This window comes from Liolophura sinensis, chromosome 8 (assembly GCF_032854445.1).
Source record: "Liolophura sinensis isolate JHLJ2023 chromosome 8, CUHK_Ljap_v2, whole genome shotgun sequence".
Classification (NCBI taxonomy): Eukaryota; Metazoa; Mollusca; class Polyplacophora; order Chitonida; family Chitonidae; genus Liolophura; species Liolophura sinensis.
Window position 1 is genome coordinate 48527618 of NC_088302.1, and position 21218 is coordinate 48548835.

General features: G+C 38.4%; 2 protein-coding genes across 3 annotated transcripts in view; one reads left to right on the plus strand and one right to left on the minus strand.

The window, feature by feature from the left end:
- Positions 1-6403, plus strand: part of LOC135474002 (carbonic anhydrase-related protein 10-like) — a 51769-nt gene extending 45366 nt beyond the window's left edge. Inside the window, exons 7-12 of one of the 2 annotated variants that reach the window (XM_064753979.1) lie at positions 946-1100; positions 2646-2774; positions 4329-4371; positions 5270-5296; positions 5428-5494; positions 5971-6403. In XM_064753979.1, the coding sequence (XP_064610049.1) occupies positions 946-1100; positions 2646-2774; positions 4329-4371; positions 5270-5292 (350 nt within the window). In that variant the 3' untranslated portion in view covers positions 5293-5296; positions 5428-5494; positions 5971-6403. Of the gene's footprint in view, positions 1-945; positions 1101-2645; positions 2775-4328; positions 4605-5269; positions 5297-5427; positions 5495-5970 lie in introns of those variants that run through there. The other variant, XM_064753978.1, reaches the window with a different exon arrangement.
- A 2267-nt stretch (positions 6404-8670) lies between these two features.
- LOC135473623 (sulfotransferase 1C2A-like) lies at positions 8671-17730 on the minus strand. Its single transcript, XM_064753484.1, is given in 8 exon segments — positions 8671-10317; positions 11581-11761; positions 13072-13175; positions 14099-14153; positions 14156-14254; positions 14831-14840; positions 15219-15377; positions 17598-17730. Coding segments are annotated over 8 exon segments (738 nt in total). The 5' UTR covers positions 17612-17730; the 3' UTR covers positions 8671-10201.
- Positions 17731-21218: the final 3488 nt, after the last annotated feature.

Sequence of the window (21218 nt, forward strand, 5' to 3'; positions counted from 1 at the left end):
CATTAAACAGTCAAAATTTCTAACATCGCGTCAGCTGAATTAGTAGAATTATTTACTACGGCAGAAGACAGTTTCATATAAATACTCCTGATGGTTTTTTAATAAAAGCTTTTGTACGAATCCTATTATGAGGTCATGAAGGTCAGAAATTAAAAAAAAAAAAAACTCACCCACAGAATTTTGGTGCAGAACACAACAAACATGTCAGGCATGCTATATTTGCATGTAAAATATTCTGTACTATAGCGTCACGGAAATATTACCTCTTTGGAATACACTGTCCCATGTGGAGGCCGAATGAGAACATCACGAGGACGGAGCAAATCGCACGGGAATGGTACTTTTGTCGTGTCGTGGGTCTCGACACGAGGACAGTACCGCTCTCGCGCTAGGCACGGGACGCGTCCTCATCCGTCTTCCATGCCCGCATACACATTGCTACAAAATTTTGTTTCTGCTTCACTCCTAATGTTGTGTAAGATCAACATTTTCGCTCAACACAAAAGCATATGTCACATACAGTAAATATAAATAAAGTAGGGCACGTTACAAACATACCGCAAGCATCTTTCTCATATTTACAATACAAGGGGAACAACTCGTACAAACATAAGTGTTCATATTACATGCAAGTGTGGTAGAACTTCTCAGAGGACTGACTCGCAATTCCAGCTTCGGTCAATCGACTGCGGCTTTACGTCAGGGGGGTTTATCAAGTACCTGGCAATTTTTCCATGTGGCAATCTCCATCGTCCTTTAATAACTTTGGTGTAACAGTTTATTATCAGTATAGATTTTACTTGTGCAACAACATTTCAATATTAGTTTATTAAGGCGATGATATTGTAGATTTTTGTCAGAAGACCTACTTTTACGTTTTGCGCCGAGTTAAACAAAACAGTTGAGATTTACCGTGTAGTTATGTTGATCTCTTTCTTCACGTAGGAGACGAACAGCTGCTGAAAACACTTCCTCTTCATCGGTTACTGCCCTCAACAAAATTGTACATGACGTACGAGGGCTCCATCACATTCCCACCATGTCACGAGGTCGTCACGTGGATCATTATGAATCGACCAATCACAATAACCAAAAAACAGGTAAAAACTCTAAACAAGGTTGACGATGGAAATGAATATATTGTTAGCCCTGGTTCATCATATTGGTGATGGAAATACGTATATAACCTTGGCTGATGAATAGGATGAAGGTGATGATAGTGATGATGAATAAAGACCTACAGATGATGGTAAATAACATGAAATTTTGTCGGTAATGGTGATACAAAAGACGATTTAATTTAGTTAGAGTTAAAGGGAATGAAAACTAAGTAAGCATCAGTGGAAAGAGGATTGAACACTCTGTCCAAAAAAATCTGTATTCATTTATTCACGTTTTTCTTCAATTTGGTTCAGTTACCTGAGGTTAAAAGACTGAATTTTCAGGCTGATGCTATATCTTGAGATACTGTCCCTTAAAGTGCTTTCAATTAAATTAGGCCAGTAAATCCTTTTGTCTAAAGTGGGAGGCGAGGAGTATGAAAGATTAGATCAGATATGAAAGAACTGTAAGACATAGAAGTTTTATCTTAGTACATTTGAGTAGAAGTTTCAATAGAGGAACACATTCGTATAACGTAGGAAACGTGTCAGTCTATAAAAAACGAATGCACGCTTGTTTGCTTTAATGAACGAGCCAGCGAGTTATTGAGGTTAGGTACTTACTTACACCCTGCGACTTTTGACGGTATCCAGTGAGAGTGATAAAACCTGACTGGCTGTAGGGAATCCATACCGTACAAGTAATGACCTTCAACCAGAAAAAAACAAACAAACAAAAAGATGCCAATATCAGATGAAAGAGCGTGAAAACTAATTTGCAAATATGGCCTTTAATATTTCTTTTCAATTTTTTGGGGGGTTTCAGGAGAAAATAGTATTTGTAAAAACTTTTGTATGGTGGATATTTGGGGCCTGTGCATAATACTGTTGTGACACTGTTTGATTTGATTTAATCTGAATTGTGATACCTGTAATATTTATGAATATATGAAATGTAAATATGACCAAACTCCAGGTTGAACATTTCTGTTAGCTGAAAAGACCTAATTCTAGAGGAAATATTTCTATTAAGCATGTGTTACATCCTCATTTATGACATTTTTTCTCCCATCATAATGCTGGTCGTATAAGTGAAATATTCTTGAGTACGGCGTAAAACACCAATCAAATAAATAAATAACATTATTATACAAAGACAATTTTTATCAATAGACGGGCCCAAATACCCATCGTACAAAAAGTTTTCAAGTGTCTTTTTCTCTTAACAAAGAAACTGAAATAAAATATTGAAGACCACATTCACACCTAACTTTTCGCACTCAAACACCAGTGTAATGATGAATAAAACAAAGATGTAACACTGTATAGGTAAACATTTATTTTGTTTGCAGCCTTTGGACATACAGCAGATGAAAAAATGATCAGCAATATCAGTGGCAGACACTTGCATGCTGAAATTCTGCTATATGCCATCTCCCGTTTTCTTTAGAAACAGCCATGAAGCGATGTCTTGTAATGAAATATTATTCAGTAAAACGTAAATTCAGATGAAAAAATTATTAAACTACTCTTGCTTATTTGCAGCTTACTATTCTGCGGGCTCTTAATCAAGGAGATAGAGATGCACTTCAAGTACGCATGGAGAACAACTTTAGAAAAACAGTGCCTTTAAGTAACAGAACAATTAGAACCAATATACAGTATAAAAATAAAGTAAGTATTATGCTTAAGAGTAAGCTGATATGTACATCTACAAGTTAGATTGTCAATAAAACTTCAGAACAGAAATGTTTTGGAGTACAGAAAATGTTTTGGGGTACAGAAAATGTTATGGGGTACAGAAAATTAAATGAAACAGTACTTTCCTGATCAGACGCATTTACATTGACTCAGGCGACTAAAGCGCTTGTTCGCTGAGGTCACCAGATACTTGACCAATGAGGTACGTGTTCGAATCCAACTCTGGCTCTTTTTGGCTGTGGTCTCAAGTTAAAGGGTTTGTCAGGCACCTGGGGAAGGTTGGTTGTCCACTCAGTGCACACCGGTTTCCCTGCAGGCGGTGATATCAGTGTCATGCCCGCGGTGATATCAGTAACCTGCCCTCAGTGATACCAGTGTCCCGTCCGCGGTGATATCAATATAAAATTTTGTGCATGGCGTTAAGAACCATTCAATCATTGTATTCATAGTTAACAGTAGAGCTGTGTATAATGCTGACGACTGTTGTGTACAGTGCTGACAACTGTTGTGTACAGTGCTGACGACTGTTGTGTACAGTGCTGACGACTGTTATGTACAATGCAGACCATTGTTGTATACAGTGCTGACGACCGTTATGTACAGTGCTGACGACTGTATACAGTGGTGACGACTGTTGTGTACAGTGCTGACCACTGTTGCATACAGTTCTGAAGATTGATGTGTACAGTGCTGACGACTGTTGTGCACTATGCTGACGGATGTTATGTACAATGCTGACGACTGTTCTGTACATTGCTGACGATTGTTGTGTACAATGCTGACGATTGTTGTGTACAATGCTGACGACTGTTAAGTACAGTACTGACGACTGTTAAGTACAACACTGACAAGTGTTAAGATCAATGCTGACGGTTGTTGTGTACAATGCTGACGGCTGTGAAGTACAATGCTGACGACTGCTGTCTACAATGCTGACGACAGTTTACTACAATGCTGACAATTGTTGTGTACAATGCTAACGACTGTGGTGTACAATGTTGACTGTTGTTGTGTAAAGTGCTGACAATTGTTATGTACATTGATGACGACTATTAAGTACAGTGTTGATGATTGTTGTGTACAGTGATGACGACTATTAAGTACAATGCTGACGACTGTTCAGTACAATGCTGATGTTTCATGTGTACAATGCTGTCGACTGTTAAGTACAATGCTGACGATTGTTGTGTATTCGTTATGCTGACCATTGTGGCGTACAATGCTGTTCTTGTAAATTATTATTGTTACGTCCTATGAGTCAAATTGAACAAATATTCTCAGCTTGTCACAGTAAATGAGGGACTGTCAGAGGTGTTTTTGTACCATTTAAAATCCATTTGACCTGACGGGTTATATTAAACAATGTATGTATCTTCAAATTTGAAATGCAGTTTTGACTTTTTTTTAAACAACTGACATGGTTAGACGCATATAGTGTAATTGCGTCACATCTAGAGCCGTTTAAGTTGAGAAGATTTGTCTCCATGTTAGCCTAGTCATTTTTTCATTATTCTTTTCTGTTCACAGAAAGATGACGGCTGCGCCAAAGTGAAACAGACAAATTATGCAGGTATGTGTGTAATGTGCTTCATCATCAGGGATGTCTATTCATTACTGTCAGGTAGTTTGTTTCATTCATGCTTTTCCTGGTTAGTATTCAAGTGATATTATTTAACAAGGCGTAAAGACTGGTTTCAATAATATGCAAAACCACAACCTCAAATACGTCATGATCCCTTTACCTACAAACCTACCATCAATAGTAGCTCATGCTGGCTTCCTCTCCAGCCATACGTGTGAAGGTCTGCAGCAACCTGCGGAAGGTCGTGGGTTTACCCCGAGCTCTGACCGGTTTCCTCCCACCATAATGCTGGCCGCCGTCGTATAAGTGAAATATTCTTGAGTACGGCGTAAAGCACCAATCAAATAAATAAATACCATCTATAGTTCAAATCATAATCATTTTGGTACGGCGTGAAGGCTTTTCCTATGCGAAACTAAAACCTGAAAACTAAAAACTTCAGGTACAGCTTTTTCTTTACTTAAGATTGATTGGTGTCTGCTGGGAATTACAAATCTTTTAGATGGCTTTGTAATATGTTGTTGGAGAGGGCCTTCGTTGTCGAGGTGGTTAACACGCCAGCGCGGCAAAATGATCCAGGATCCTCTCACCAATGCGGTCGCTATTCATGCTGTCTTCCTCTCCAGCCGTAAGTGGGAAGGTCTTTTAGCAACCAGTCGATGGTCGTGGGTTTTAAAGTTTTCTCTCACCATATTGCTGGCCGCCGTCGTATAATTGAAATATTCTTGAGCACGGCGTAAAACACCTATCAAATAAATAAATAATTAAATGCGTTGTGGTCTGGTGAAGTAGAAATTCTTTTTTAAGATACTTAATGGATAAACGAAATGACTGAATATCTGAGTTTATCTGTAAATTAATTAATTTGTTTTCCTTTTTATTTCAGTTAACGAGCGATTTACACATTGACCCGGTAGGTCCAGGAAGCTTTTCACAAGCCAAATATTGTCCATACAGTTTATATAGTTCTTTAATAATTGAATAGTACAGGAAGCGTTTTGCGGAAATAAAACTAACAGTTTAACAATGATTGCTTTGTTTCAGAATTTTAAAAGAATAAAAAAGTGAAGTTGAAGTGGGAATCAAAGAAAGACCACACAGGGAAATGAAGGTATTGTAAAATGAAGATTTATGTTTTAATTACATATCTGTGCCGATTTAAAATATAAATTTAATATCAGAATTTCTATCCAGCAGTATTTTGTGAACAATGCTAGACTGTTAGTAAGGGTTGCTACAGTCACGAAAACAAATTAATAAATATTCTTGCCATGAACTGTCATAATAAAGTCTTGAAACTTGAAACATTTTGCGAAATTTTTAAAGAGTCATCAATTTTATTTTCTTACAGCATTTATATGTGTACATTTTCCTATTAATTTTCGTCTTATGACAAATTCACATCGTAAACCATCATCAGATGTTTATTTCTTTATTTTTCCAGTCTAAACCACATTGTTTAATGTTGCAACATGATGCAAACTTTGTCACTGAGATCATTGAGATCCGCGTATTTGGTTCTAGCAATGCGACACATATTACCGCTGTTAATGTCAAGCTGTTTTCTGTGTTCCTTCTGTATTTCAGCTTACGTGTACATCTTTCCATTAGGATACCGTCAGTAAAATACAAGACGTGTAGATTACAGATTACTACAATTACAGTTGGATTCTGACTTCCTGTGAAATGTTGTCTGCGTACTGTCAGCAAACAACAGTAGCATTGGCCCGTTCTAGATTGCCCAAGCCTTCAACGTCAGGGACGAAGACAGGAAGAACCGAATTATAGACTTTCGCTTATCCTATCAGACATTATCTATTATCCTTATCTGCTTCACCATGTTATTTTAGTGTTGCGCTACTTATCAACAAAAGACGCTATTTTTATAAGAATGCATATATTGTATCTCATGACGTCGTGTCCTTATATTACATGGTAGGCATACATCTACAGAACAACGATATGGCGACAAAAATGTACAAGTCTAAACTGAAAGTAAAGGCGAATAAAAGTTTCAAGAAGAATGGAATAAATGTTAAGAGAAAAAAGTGTATTTTGTTTTGATTTACTTTGTTGTGACGGTTATGAGTAAGAAAAAGAAGATTTTTCGAAAAAAATTTTAGATCTAAATCAGGGACATAAATTTAATCTTACACACGAAAAGCTGTATCTACAGATCAAGCGATAAAACTGTGCATCACATGACGAGATAAACAGTTGTGTTGCCAGCAGCTATGGTGTGATGAAACACGAGAATATTGTCTTAATTTTACTAGATAAGTACTGTTTGGTTGGAGGGTAGAGGTAATGTTTCAAAATGAATACACTTGTCAAGCCTTTAGCGAATGTGTCGAGCAATCGAACGAGCCATCGCAAACGCATTCCCAAGTCTTTGGCTGGGAACCTCATTAGAGAACGTAGAATTTCTCCAGAATATTACATGTGTTCGATAGTCAGTAGTTTGTTTACTCTTGTCTTTGCGATGACGTTTTCAGGTCAAACTGGTGACGTATTACTCTTGCATTGAAAGTGAACAATGATTTATTCAGCTTGGACCCAATTCGCCTTTGTGAGGCTAAAGACACGTATATACAGTTAGTATAGAATTAGTGTCTTTTTTGATATGAGAGTTTCGAGATTCGATGTGACATCTCTTAATAGGGGAGTTTCGAGTTCGAACTCGTTCATCGATCAAGGTAGAAAAAGCCCAACTATATATCATGTGGCCTGTCAGAAATGTTAGGCAAATATTTTTGATCACATTTACCACAACACGAGCGTCTGAAAAAAGTGTCATAAAATGGTAATTTAGAGTGGACGAATGATAGAGAAAATTGAGATTCTTAACGTTTGTAAACTTGAGAAGTTCCTAAAGGAAACAGGTGTTATTTGTACCTCTGAAAAAGGGTGAGACAGAAATAAGTTTCAACAAAGGTCGCCTAACCTTTTCCACCATTCACATGACACAGTAGGACTGTTTGTACCTTTGACTGCAAAAGATTTCCAACTTGAAACTCCTCTATAAGATAATAAGGGGTGGGGTGGGTGTTTACAGAACTGTGGGCAAATCAGTACAACGTAACGTGCCGATATTTATAGTTATTTTAGAGGATTCATCTGTTAAGACAGCTGGTTAAAGGATACTTTCCATTATTGTATGTACGTGCTTGTGTTAAAAAACGCGCTTATATGCTCCATATCATTGCGTCATGGACGTCACCATGATGTCGTAACGTCTAAACGTCTACTGGATGATGCTTTACGTTATACCCCATCACATTTTACTTCTCAACGAAACCGTTCCACAAAATGAATGTAGGAAAGATATCAGGATACCGCCCCACAAGTGACAGCTGTCCCGTCCTGAACTTGCCGACGAACCGTAGACCTGAAATCGCCCCACTATTTCACACCGTGACGGTAAGGTTAATCGCTCGACCGGCTAAATTTGTTTACTTATTTATTACGCTGCGCTAACCAACTGAGCCACACAGGTTCCTCGCCTAAATCAAATAGACTGTTACTGTTAGCAAAAGGTGTTAAATGATACACATGTTGTTGTTGAGACGAGATAATAAAATAATAACACCAGGTACATACATATGGTAAAAAAATCCTATATTTCTGTTATTATACATGAACGATCAACCTTTGAAAATCACATATGAACTCTTTGCCAAACCTCGTACCGATGGCGTTTCAAACTGATTTCCCCTGGACAAGGTAACCACGACGATAACTCTACTGATAATGTGAAGTACACCAGGACAATGGTGACAGTGTAATGGTTGATATCCGTTCATCCATGCCCGATCACGATCGTTTGACATTTGACCTCTGCCATGGTTCATATTCTGACTGTTCATGACTGTGCTATGAGTGTGGCATTATAACGCCGTTCAGCAACATAGCTTGAAAATAACTTGACATTTACGCTGTCATTATGTTTGCTCTGTATCTTGTTGACTCCAGGTATTTGTATATATTCAACGTTCTATTCATCATTCGCTGTAATTGACTCTTATGGTTTTTTCGTCTTGCTTTAATTTATTTTTTTTATTATTTGATTGGTGTTTTAGGCCGTACTCAAGAATATTTCACTTATATGACGGCGACCATCATTATGGTGGGAGGAAACCAGGCAGAGCCTGGGGGAAACCCACGACCATCTGCAGGTTGCTGGCAGACCAAATATGAATTAGTCATAAACGTCCTCATATTCTGGACTTCACATTAGAAATCAATCTTTTTACCAATGAGTTACCCTGTAATCCATACAAATGAAAATTGTAAAATCATGAATTTATTATTCGTTGTTTTGATAATATACACAGTGTATCGTCACGACAATTAATAAATGTTTGAAACGACATAAAGAAACTGTAGAAGGAAATAAAAGAATAATAATAATAATTACAAGAATAACAGTTAATACTATTATTTTGATGTTATTATTGACAACGTGCTGTGCGCGAAAAAGAAGACTCCAGCCTTCGGACAGCAAACGATTCAGACGACTGAGGATTGTTGTTCGAATCCAGCTCACGCTTGGTTTTGCAGTGACCTGTTCCAGGCTCGTCAGACACCCGATAAACGGTTGAGGTTTTCACACGACACTGCAGGAACTCCTCAAGAACAAAACCAACTGTATACTCAACCATCAACATATTGCGGGATCAGTTTGTCGAGGCCGGCTTACAATTGCTTGCCTCCGACTGTTTTGCAGACAAATAATAATAAAGCACAAGTCGTCCAGGTGCTCAGAAAATGAAGCACATAACTACGATAAACGCTACCGGCTAAATACAGCTACACTAAGTAAATACAGCTACACTAAGTAAATACAGCTACACTAAGTAAACACTGACTCATAATGTATAATGACACATTTGCTTAGGGTCTATCTTTACCCCGTACATAATGAACCAAAGGTCAGCCACGCAAAGAGGGAAGGCTCCATGAAGAATAAATGAATGATAATCATTATTGTTTCACTCCAATTTGACACGACTACAACCATTCTCTAACAAGGCTACGTTGTATACATACAAACCCAGTATATAATAATAAGAGGCCGCGCGTCGATACCTGTTTAACTATAACTAAATAGGTAGCATGATGTTTTGTGGCCTTACAACTGAACAAACGTATACTTGTTCGAAAGCACATCAAAGACCTTTGTTTTCTAAATTTACTCAGATAGCGGTTAACCTAAGCAAGAAATTCCGACTCTAAAAAACTCTGGAAAACACAAAATCCAGAAACAAATGAACCGGGCACAGGATTCGCCGGGCGATCGGGATCGTGTGATTAAACAGCGCCGCTAGAGATTTGGTGTGGGTATAGGCTAAATGCCGATGTAGTGCCATTTTGTGTCATAATATAACTTTGAACCAGTCATGTAGAGGCCCTTAGAAAAAAGTTGCTTGTGTTGTTGTAACCGATATTCCGAATGATTTGACACGGGATCAGAAAAAATCCAATTTTCGACAACAAATATCGTCCATGTGAGCTAGGCTTAAGTCACTAAACAATATTCCTGAATACAGATTAAGGAATTATGCAAATGCCAAAGTAGAAAGACTAGATATGTATTTCTTCAAACCCAAATAAGGCAGTTGCCATTTACAACCACCAGGGTCATGGTATATGGTATATATGGTTCAGCAGCTTGTTTTCAGGCTTAATTTCAAGTCACGTTTCAGATGTTGTAAAGTTACTTATGTAAATTAATTCAAGACAAGATGATAAAATGATTAATCACAATTAATAAACAGATGTATAGAAAACAGGCTGTTTGCACGCAAGTAGCACAACTTCACTGATCCAGATATCTGTTATAGTGTTTGGAGTTCTTCATCCGTTCTTTGTACAGGGCATTGAAGCGCTCATTTTGGGCCACAGTGAAGTAATTTTTCCAATCACCCGCCACACCTACACCGTGTGAAAACAAAAACAGATTGAAATCATTAGTGCCTTCATTTGGTGATAGTAAGCAGGTAATCTTTAAAGAACCGCTTATACAAGAACTGGGGGATCTGTAGAGGACCTGATGTAGTAGGGCGAGGGACTGCCCCTGTGTAGGGAACCATTCAACTCAACAAGCGAACCCAACTATAGCTGTGATTGACAGCTGCTGACACACCCGTAAGGATACTCCTTTTTCAATCCCGTTTTACCCCGCGGTTGCCGCTTGTTGTGAATTAGCATACCTTAATAATTATCGATTCTAATTCATGGTAACACTTGTCTTCATATCTAAAACACTTGAATGGTAACAATTAAATACAAATATCTTTACTCTCGCAAAAGTATTCTGATAAAATAAGAATCACAAAAAACTGAACTCTCTATCCCATAAAGAGCTAGCTTCTCTCCACAGTGAATTTCTTAACTCATTGTACTGTGAACGGCTTCTTGCCAACTTCGACAGATTTTAATTTAATAAAAATTGCCCCCCCCCCCCCTCCCCACTTTATAATAATGGCAAAACTCGTCATATAAAAATGTTTATAATTCACATATGATTTATTTATTTATTTATTCATTTATTTATTTATTTGATTTTACATAGTCATCTGGAACATTTCATTTGTACAGCAGCGGCCAGCATTAAAGCGGGAGGAAAGCGTGAAACGATGATTATCCGCATGTTGCTGACAGACCTTAACACTTGCTTTTTAGATATGAAGACAAATGCTAACCAAAACGTAACTTTGACAACACACAGAAATACTTTGGTGGAAGTTTCAGGAAACATATTTCCCTGGTTAATGATGATCTTCATATAGTATGAAAACAAAACTCCGAGCCATATTTGAACTAAAACTTACTGTTTTTGGTGGACAAAAGATGACCTATACAAATTCATCATGACCTATACAAATTCAGCATGACCTATCCACATTCCTTACTCATTTTGCAATATTCCAAAGAGGGCTGAAATCATGTCTTCTCGAGATACGTGCACTCTATGCATTTTCGGTCAATGTAATACTAAGGTATTCGTAAAAGAAGATATTACCCAAAAGAAAACGGTTGGCCAAACTGGATTCAAAACAGCAACTGGTCTCAAACTACACACTGGTGACGTGAGACAAATTTTTCAAAGGCATTTAGTTCTGACCTACGCCAAAAGATTGCTCACGCTAAGAAGGCAGGAAATTGCTAAAAATGATAAGAAACGCAATAAAATACCTTTTCGGTACATGGTATATTCCCCCTTGTCCCAAATAAACAGATGCTCTTTTGGGTAAGCCTTTACTTTAGCTGTTTTCATCTGGCTAAAACTGCAGGCAAGAGCGATCTCTTTAGACACATCTTCTGTCAGGTTCACGCCAATGAATGATGACAACTTTTTTACGGTAGTTAGCAGATCCTGTGTGTGAAAGAAGATCAAATTTATACAAGCAATGTCTGAATTTGAAACACGCAAAGAGAGGCAGTTATCTGGCATGTTTCAAATGAGCCAAGTCACATTACATTATTGCTGTAATATATTCCAGAATTGCACAAATCACACAAGTTACTGATAAGAAAAATAGGTTAATAAATTCAAGATCGGCAATTCCAAACATGTTGGCGAATAGGGCTATCGCATGACTCGTGGGATTGGGGAGGCGGGGTGAGGGCAGAATTATCATCACCAGAAACATGAAATGTGTATCTATTTACCTCCCCAGCGTATCACACGTCTCCCGGAAAACTCTCGGATAAGGATTTAAAAAACCCTTTTAAATGACTGAAGGTCATCTTGCAGCCTCTTGTTGTTTTTCGTTAGTGCAATAGCTTACCACGTATACACATAAAATCAGGAAAAGTAATAATCATATATGGTGCTAGCGGTATTTTTAGGACTGGTACACATTAAACTGATAAAAGTGACAACCACATAAAGCGCCAACAGCGTCAGGCTGGCTACACATGCAAATAAAATCTACAATTAAAACCATGTACAGTGCTACCAACACCTCTAGGTTCAGTCTACATTAAGTCTGCAGAAGGAAGAATCATACTGCACCGGTGGGTAGTGTGCTAGTGCAGCACGATGACACACGAGCCTTCTCACCAAAGCGGTCATTGTGAATTCAAGTCCAACTCATGCTGGTTTAATGTCCGGTCATCCGTGGGGAGGTATGCCAGATGAGCGGACTACGGATGCCCGTAGGTTTTCTCCGGGCTTTGCTCGGTTTTCTCCCACAATGATGCTGGTCGGACTCGTATAAGTGAAACATCCTTGAATATGGTGTAAAACATCTATCAAATAAATAAATAAACAAATATATACAGTACTGGCATCTACACATCGAATTACATTTACGCATATGATAATCATATAATGTGGTATCACCATATTAAAGTTGAGTGGAAATTTTATAGAAAAAAAGAAGTAGAGAGAAGTGAAAACCACATAAAACAGAGGCAGTATTCACAGGGGGAGTACATGCGTGTATACATAGGGTCTTACGCTGTACTCATACTGGTTTTCTTTCCGAATGTGTGTTAGAAGGACTGCCCGCGGATGTTCGTGGGTTTTCCCAGGAATCCGTCCAGGTTCCTACCACCGCAATGCTGGTCGCCGTAGTATAAGTTTAACTCGAATATTATTGAGTACGACGTAAAACAGCAATCAAATAAAATGAAGAAAATAAACTTGAACAGTTCAGATAGCAGGCATTAGTAACACACCTGCTTTGACTCCTCGTAGTAAAGAGTTAAGACGGGCAACTCTGGGTGATCCTTGAAAAACTTGTCCCATGCGTCAACATAGTCAAACCACAAATTCGTCTCCGCTGTGAGAAGGTACAAAAATAGGACACGACATGGCAGCCAGAAATTTCAAATGTCTCAGATATAGCATCGTTCTACACTGAAAAAAATAATTTGTTAATTTTAACGGAAAATTCTGTTGACTGAGACATGCTAGAATGTGTATGTGTTACGTCATATTCAACTTAATATCTTGTTAATATAAAACAATCTTCAGGTTAAACTAATAGAATATCTGTGCTGCAATCAACCGAATACACGTAGTTTGCTGCAATAACATTAGACATTTTATCATCACTCAGACAACAGACTTTCTGTTAAATTTAGATTATTATTATTTTGAGAGTCGCAAATAAATAAATGTTATCACACTTGAATGCAAACAGAAAAAAGGCGGAGACTGGATGAAATCAAATCTAATCTTGTAACAGCACCACTGTTACATTCGCACCCAAGCAGTATTTCGGGTTAACACAACTGTGTAACAAAGCCTGGGGTCTCTACAGTATTAACGTTAAATATACATATACGGTAGCAATTAGTAAATTCTACATAAAGCACGGCATATAGCCTTGACAGCCGATGCCCACTGATTCTCAAAACGCCAAAATGGCACTCGAATATAACCACCCAAAACCATTAATTTACATGATTGATGTATTACGCATTAACATTTTTCTATATAGCCTAATATTTTTATGGGAGATGGAAATAGATTAGAAACAGGGGACACCATATCACCTGACAAAATACCTGCAAACATCCTGTCTTGGATTCGCAATCGAATCTGTTTTTGTTTTAGGAAACAAGCAATGATGAGTGGAACGGATACCACTACAGAATGATGGCTATATTACAAAAATACAGAATTAAATCAGCCTATTGGATAGGGAACAACCGGGTTAATTACACATATTCGACCAAATACAGACAGCCGAATACTTACTCTTGCCTTGAATTGCAAGTTCAAAATAATCCGACCACTCGCCGTCATAGGAATATGGTATGGTTTGATACTCCTGGTGTGGTTGAAAAACGAGACGTAGGCGTCCTTTGGGTTTCGTATTAATACACAATCTTTGCACTTCCGCTTGACAAAGTCCTTCCGGTTAAAGTGAGGGACGAACATGCGTGTTAAGTACTCTGGGAGATTTCAGCTTGCCCAGAGCCTCGGCGTCAATCATTTCCAGAAACTGTTCGAGCTTCTCACGACCAGAATAGTCCGGGGAAATTGTTAAGTATCATCTGGAGCACTTCCCACATCCAGTGAGTTCCTGACCACAGACAATTGTACACATTAAGGCGAATATTTAAACAAAACTTTAATATTTAAAATCAAATGTCCGCTAAACTTTGGATCAACATAGAAAGGAATATTAAGGATTTTTTCACGAATTGTGGATAAAGTTGTAACGTTGTGGATAAAACTGCAACGTTGTTGATAAAGTTGTAACGTTGTGGATAAAGTTGTAGAGTTGCGGTTAAAGTTGTAGCATTGTGAATAATTTGGTAACGTTTGGATAAAGTTGTATCCTTGTGGAAAAAATTCTAGCCTTGTGGAAAAAGTTGTAGTTTATGAGTTCATAAAATCACCACACGCTAATCACGCTTCTAACATTAATTTCAAACCTTCGTTTTTTGATACTCAATGCACTCGACTTCAGGAGATGGGCACAACTTGGTGCGCACTGCCACAGACACGGAGAGCATTTCAATTCTACATTACAGTTACACAGTCTTTATTTATTGATTTATTTGATTGGTGTCTCACTCCGCACACAGGAATATGTCATATTTCGGGGCCAGTATTATAGTGGAGGAAACTGGGCACACCTGCTTTAATGGGTAAATAATCACGGCATGCTCATTTAATTCTTGAAAAAAAAGAATTAATTGCGATATATTAACATATTTACACGTCTGTTAGCAACTCACGTCACATTTGATCATTATTATATTATCTGCTTCTTCTTTATATTGATTCCTTTCTGAATTTTAATATCTTTAAAACAGTGCGTCTTAAACCATTAACTTAATTTACCTGATTTTGGAAATGCTGCTATCACTATATCGTCATCTCTTCCAGGAAGCTTGGTAGAGCGGACAATCTCTTGTCGATACCCGGGAAGGGAGGAAACAGGATCCCGTCATATTCAAAATATATCAGTTTTTTACCTGTCCGGTCCGCTATCTCAGTAAGCTCCTCGGGTTTAAATGCAGAGAACCTGAGAAAGAATCAGATTCTACGTATGGAACCTTAAAAGCAGTCATACATAAACGTGGAGAACCTTGTACACACTCAAATAAAAACGCGAGAACATTACACACAATCAGACATAAACGCGGAGAACTTACAAACAATCAGACATAAACGTGGAGAACCTTGCACACACTCAGATATAAACGCGGAGAACCTACACACAATCGGACATAAACGCGGAGAACCTTAACAACAGTCAGACATAAACGTGGAGAACCTTGCACACAATCAGATATAACGCGGAGAACCTTACACACAATCAGACATAAACGTGGAGAACCTAACCAACAGTCAGACATAACGTGTGAGAACCTTGCACACACTCAGATATAAACGCGGAGAACCTTACAAACAATCAGACATAAACGTGGAGAACCTTACCAACAGTCAGACATAAACGTGGAGAACCTTGTACACACTCAGATATAAACGCGGAGAACCTTACACACAATCAGACATAAACGCGGAGAACTTACAAACAATCAGACATAAACGTGGAGAACCTTACAACAGTCAGACATAAACGTGGAGAACCTTGTAACACACTCAGATATAAACGCGGAGAACATTACACACAATCAGACATAAACGCGGAGAACCTTACAAACAATCAGACATAAACGTGGAGAACCTTACCAACAGTCCGACATGAACGTGGAGAACCTTGCACACACTCAGATATAAACGCGGAGACCCTTATACACAATCAGACATGAACGTGTAAAACCTTACCAACTGTCACACAATGAGGTAGAGAACTTTACAAAGAGTCATATATAAACGTGGAAGACCTTACAAACAGTCAGACATGAACGTGAAGACCGTTACAAACAGACATTAATTTGGAAAACCTGACAAACGATAAGGCACACACGTGGAGAACCTGACAAACGGTAAGGCACACACGTGGAGAGCCTGACAAATGGTAAGGCACACACGAGGAGAACCTGACAAACGGTACGGCACATATGTGGAGAACCTGACAAACGGTAAGGCACATGCATGGAGGATCTTACAAGTAGTCAGACATACATACGCATAAACAGTCAAATATAAATATGCAGAAAAAGTAGTCATTATTTAATATATATATATATATATAATATATATATATATATATATATATATATATATATATGACTAGTGTTTCACATATATATATATATATGTATATATCTATATGTATATATACACACACATATATATATATATATATGACTAGTGTTTCACATGTCCCCCATGTGTATATATATATATATATATATATATATATATATATATATATATATATATATATATGTGTGTGTGTGTGTGTGTGTGTGTGTGTGAAGAACACGCAAGAGACTAGAGTTTGCTAGCCGAGAGTGGGTCATTGTCACTTTGGCGTCCTTTCTGAGCTAGAGGTCTGGCTTGTCCTATGAACATATCATTATGTGACCAGCTTTAACCCGATTTTGTAGGTTACCATATAAAGCTGGCTGTTGACATATACACACCCACCAACCCAGGTTTTCACCTCTGCCTTCGTGGCTAAAAACACTGATTGTGATTGTACAGTGGTCTGTTAATGCCCTTTTATCGCAGGCCACATTTGCCTATGGTTTACATACAGTAATTTTCCCTAGGATTTTCTTGAAACAGCTGTGATAAGTTGTAAGGAAGGCAGCATGAGCTGGGTATCTACCCACTCTATTAGTGATGTAAACAAATGGGGACTGGCTGGTTTTAGTAACCCGTTCCTTACACTTAGTGACGTTGAAAGATCAGAAGCTTCAACATCTTAGCGCCGTGCTTTTGGGGTATCGCATTGCTGAGGGAAGCCTTTTCGCTTCACACTGTGGCCATAGCTAACAGTAAATGTAGACTTGGAGGGTCAGAGTCAGAAGAAAGCCGGCCTGCAGTAAGCATGCACATAAATAGACTTCAGTGTAAATATCAGCGCGTATAATCGTACATTGTCTTAGGTGACAGTTCATTCAGATACTGAATGGGAGGAAACTCACGATCAAGATCAGACGAGGTACAAAATGCCTGCAAGCATAAGGCCTATGTATAGGAGACTCTGTAGCTATGCCGTCGTCGGGAAATACATACGCCATACAGTGACCCATGCAATCAACAAGTGTAACCACGATAATATAGGTAAACGGCGCCGTGCAGCGCGGTACTACCATGGAATATTTACCAGGGGTTCGCCATGTTCTGGAATCGATGTGGACTTAGGAATGATGCCGTGTGTTCTGGAAGCAGGTTAATCCCTGTGCAAAGCCATACTCTACTTAATACGATCTTCTTGTACTGTGCGCCACTCGACAGGCCGTACACAACAACCGTTTGTACGGTGGGCCATAAGGACCATGCGATTTTACGCCTTGTTTATCGGCGTTGTGCATGTATTTACGCCTATGTTTTATCAAACTTTTTATTAGATTGCTGCTAGTGGGGCCTTAATTCCAGTAAGAGATCAGGGCTGGTGTGGCCGGTTGCGAAATCTAACGCTCGTTGAACACCAATTTTAATTATGGTGGCATATAACGGTGTCTCCTTTCCCACACATTTATAAAGCCAGCTAACTGGAACGCCATGCCAAGAACACTACGCACTACGCCCCGCCGATCTATTTATTTCGACACATCGCCTATCTTCAGTTGTTTGTAAAATCAGTCATACTCGCTACCAAATGTTTGCCAGTGACACGTAACACCGCAAGCTCGGCACATTGACATGCTTTACGTCTATATTATTGCATAGAAAATGCGGTTAGGATACTTTTCTTAAATTCATAATGTTAGCTAACTCCGTAAGCTTGGTTTGGACACCAAATCTCAGTGCACCGGGTGACCTCATAATTATTCAAGAACAAAGGGCATACTTTACAATAGGGATGGGGAGTAATTTGAATTAGCTGCACCAACATGTGAGAGATAAGAGATAAGAGATAAGTACTAGGCTTATAAACCCACAGGCTTATTCGCGTCGTGTTAGACCAAGGAAACAGGATTGATTGATACGGTTTCAATATCATGTGACAGAATAGGGTCATCGGCATGATACTTCAGTCGCGGTGGTACTTTGACGATATGAATTCCAACCTGCCACAAAAAGACACATTACGTGTACACACACCTAATAACTCCTCATAGATTTTTTTTTTTTACGCCGTACTCAAGAATATTTCACTTATACGACGGCGGCCAGCATTATGGTGGGTGTAAACCGGGCAGAGCCCGGGGGAAACCCACGACCATCCGCAGGTTGCTGCCAGACCTTCCCACGTACGGCCGGAGAGGAAGCCAGCATGAGCTGGACTTGAACTCACAGCGAAACTCCTCATAGACATAAAACGTAAAACCCCAAGCATACAAATATACATTACCTTTTTTACATTTTTGCTGAACTGCTAATTTTTTGTAATCTTTCTTCTGGATTGCCTATCCACTTATTATCTCTGTGTAAGGGAGAAGGCCTTTCAACAACCTGAAGATGGCCGTGGGTTTCCCCCGGGCTCAGTCTGGTTTCCTCCCACCGTGATGCTGGCTGCCATCGTATAAGTGAAATATTCTTCGGTATGGCGTAAAATACCAATCAAATAAATAAATGTTATCTCTGTTTTGTTGATTATATCGAAATAATAAGGTGATTGAAACATGGGAATTATTCATTTGCTGGGCCAAATAATGTGTGTAATACTTAGCAACTGATTGGAGGGCACATCACAAACAGTGAACCCGATTGCTTGGCGCTCATCTTACACCTTCTGTCTTTAGACACAATGTTAAGTTTTCTGAATGAAATATACAGTATAGTTTCCCCTTCTGCCAGTAATGCAAACTATGGTTATAACTAACGCTAATATCATTACTTACTAATATTTTTAAATTACAGATGCATAGATAAAAAGAAACGATCATGAAGGCTGCTCAAATCTGTCATATAATTCGATAAAATAAAATGAATAAATGAAACTAAGTAAAAAAAACGAACAACAGTAAATAAATAAATGAGAAAAATAAATGTACGGAAAAATAAAGAAATAGAAAAGTAAATAAATATCTAAAACTCCGCGATGGTGAAAAGCTATAACAGTGCTAATATCACTCATAACAAAAGCGGCTGGATGACTTATTTGAGTATGGTCGGATGAAAAAAACACATGTGCTCTACATTTCATATCCAGGCTTTGTGGTTCGTAAAGTGGGACAAACAGTGTAAAAAGCACGTTAACGTTATTTAAATATAAGAATATGGAATACGATTGTGGCCACTCGACTTGTCCAGTTGTCGTGTTCTCCAGTTGATGAGATATCTACTTTTTGTCTCAACTTTTCAATTTCTATCTTCGTTTCTGAGGAATTCGTTTTCTACAGCTCTTCGACCTGTTGAGTTGAGGATGTACGGTTTGTCCACCTCACCTTGCAACGAACCTGGCTAATCTTCTCGAAATAACAGTAATCACATGACATAATAAATAGGAAATACACGTACCTTTGATGGGCGGGGTGTAAGGCCTGGTGTCTTCCGGAGGTAGTACTTTGTCGACATGAACTCCCCCTGCCACAAGAAGACACATTACGTGTACACACGCCTAATGACTCCTCATAGACACACAACGTAAAACATTACCTTTTTTTACATTTTTGTTAAAATGCTAATTTTTTTTGTAATCGCCTTCTGGATTCTACTTAATATCTCTGTGTAAGTGGGAAGGTCTTCAGTAACTTGCGGATGGTCGCGGGTTTCCCCCCGGGCTCTGCCCGGTTTCCGCCCGCCACGTCACCGCTTAGGCCGAGCAATCTGATAACAACGTGTTTGATTGGATAAAATTCTCTAGATGGCTGCCTCAGTTCACACCAGGAATTTGTGCTGTATTGTTGTTTTGTTCTACTATTCCGTGAAAAATAATATAGTATGATACTTTTTAGAAAGCTTGACTATTTTGCTTCCGATGAAAATATGTTGTAGCTAGGTGCTGTCGCGTCTTTTAATGAGGTGGAGTCTTGGAATCCAGCTCTCACTGACTCTCTCAGTATGTCATTTACAAGGGGCGGACTTCGGCATACGTTTGCTTTAAGTGCCCATTACTAAATAGAAAGCCATTAATTATGATATATAAAATATTCAGAGAATCGTTAAAACTCTCCAATAATCCGCGTAACTACTCGATACATGCGACCAGAGTAGCAATGTATTGAAATATTTCTGTAATAAATCATCAGTAGTGAATGTTATTTTGTTTAATCATTAATGTCTTTTACCGATTATGAAAGTCGCATATACGTAATAGCAAATTATAAAAATTATAAAAAGTATAATACTTATTATAAAGTAATAACAAACATGATTCACAATATAGCAAATTTGAAATTGGTAGCTACTGGTCCAATTTTTAAACCCTCAAGCCATTATTATAGAAATATTACAGCTCATACATCTTTTACAGTAATAAAACATAATCATTTATAATGTGGATATCACACAAAAATGGAATTGCAGTGCGGTAATACTGTAACTGGCATCACCAATTACGCAATTGCCTGACCAAAGCACACTGTGGCATCGAGGTAATTGCAAAATAATACATTTGCTTAGTCTATATTTATTCTTACGGTGTTAGAAAATGGGTGCCTTGGACATCTATATTGCGAGTGCTCAAATTCCATGAATTTAGCAATGAACTATAGCGCTGAGTGTGCATATGCCAGAATAAATGGAAAATCAGATGGCTAAAGGGAGATAATGCCGACGTTCAAATAGAACTGAATTACGGTGATAGTATAAGTTGATATCGGACATTATCCAGTTCGGT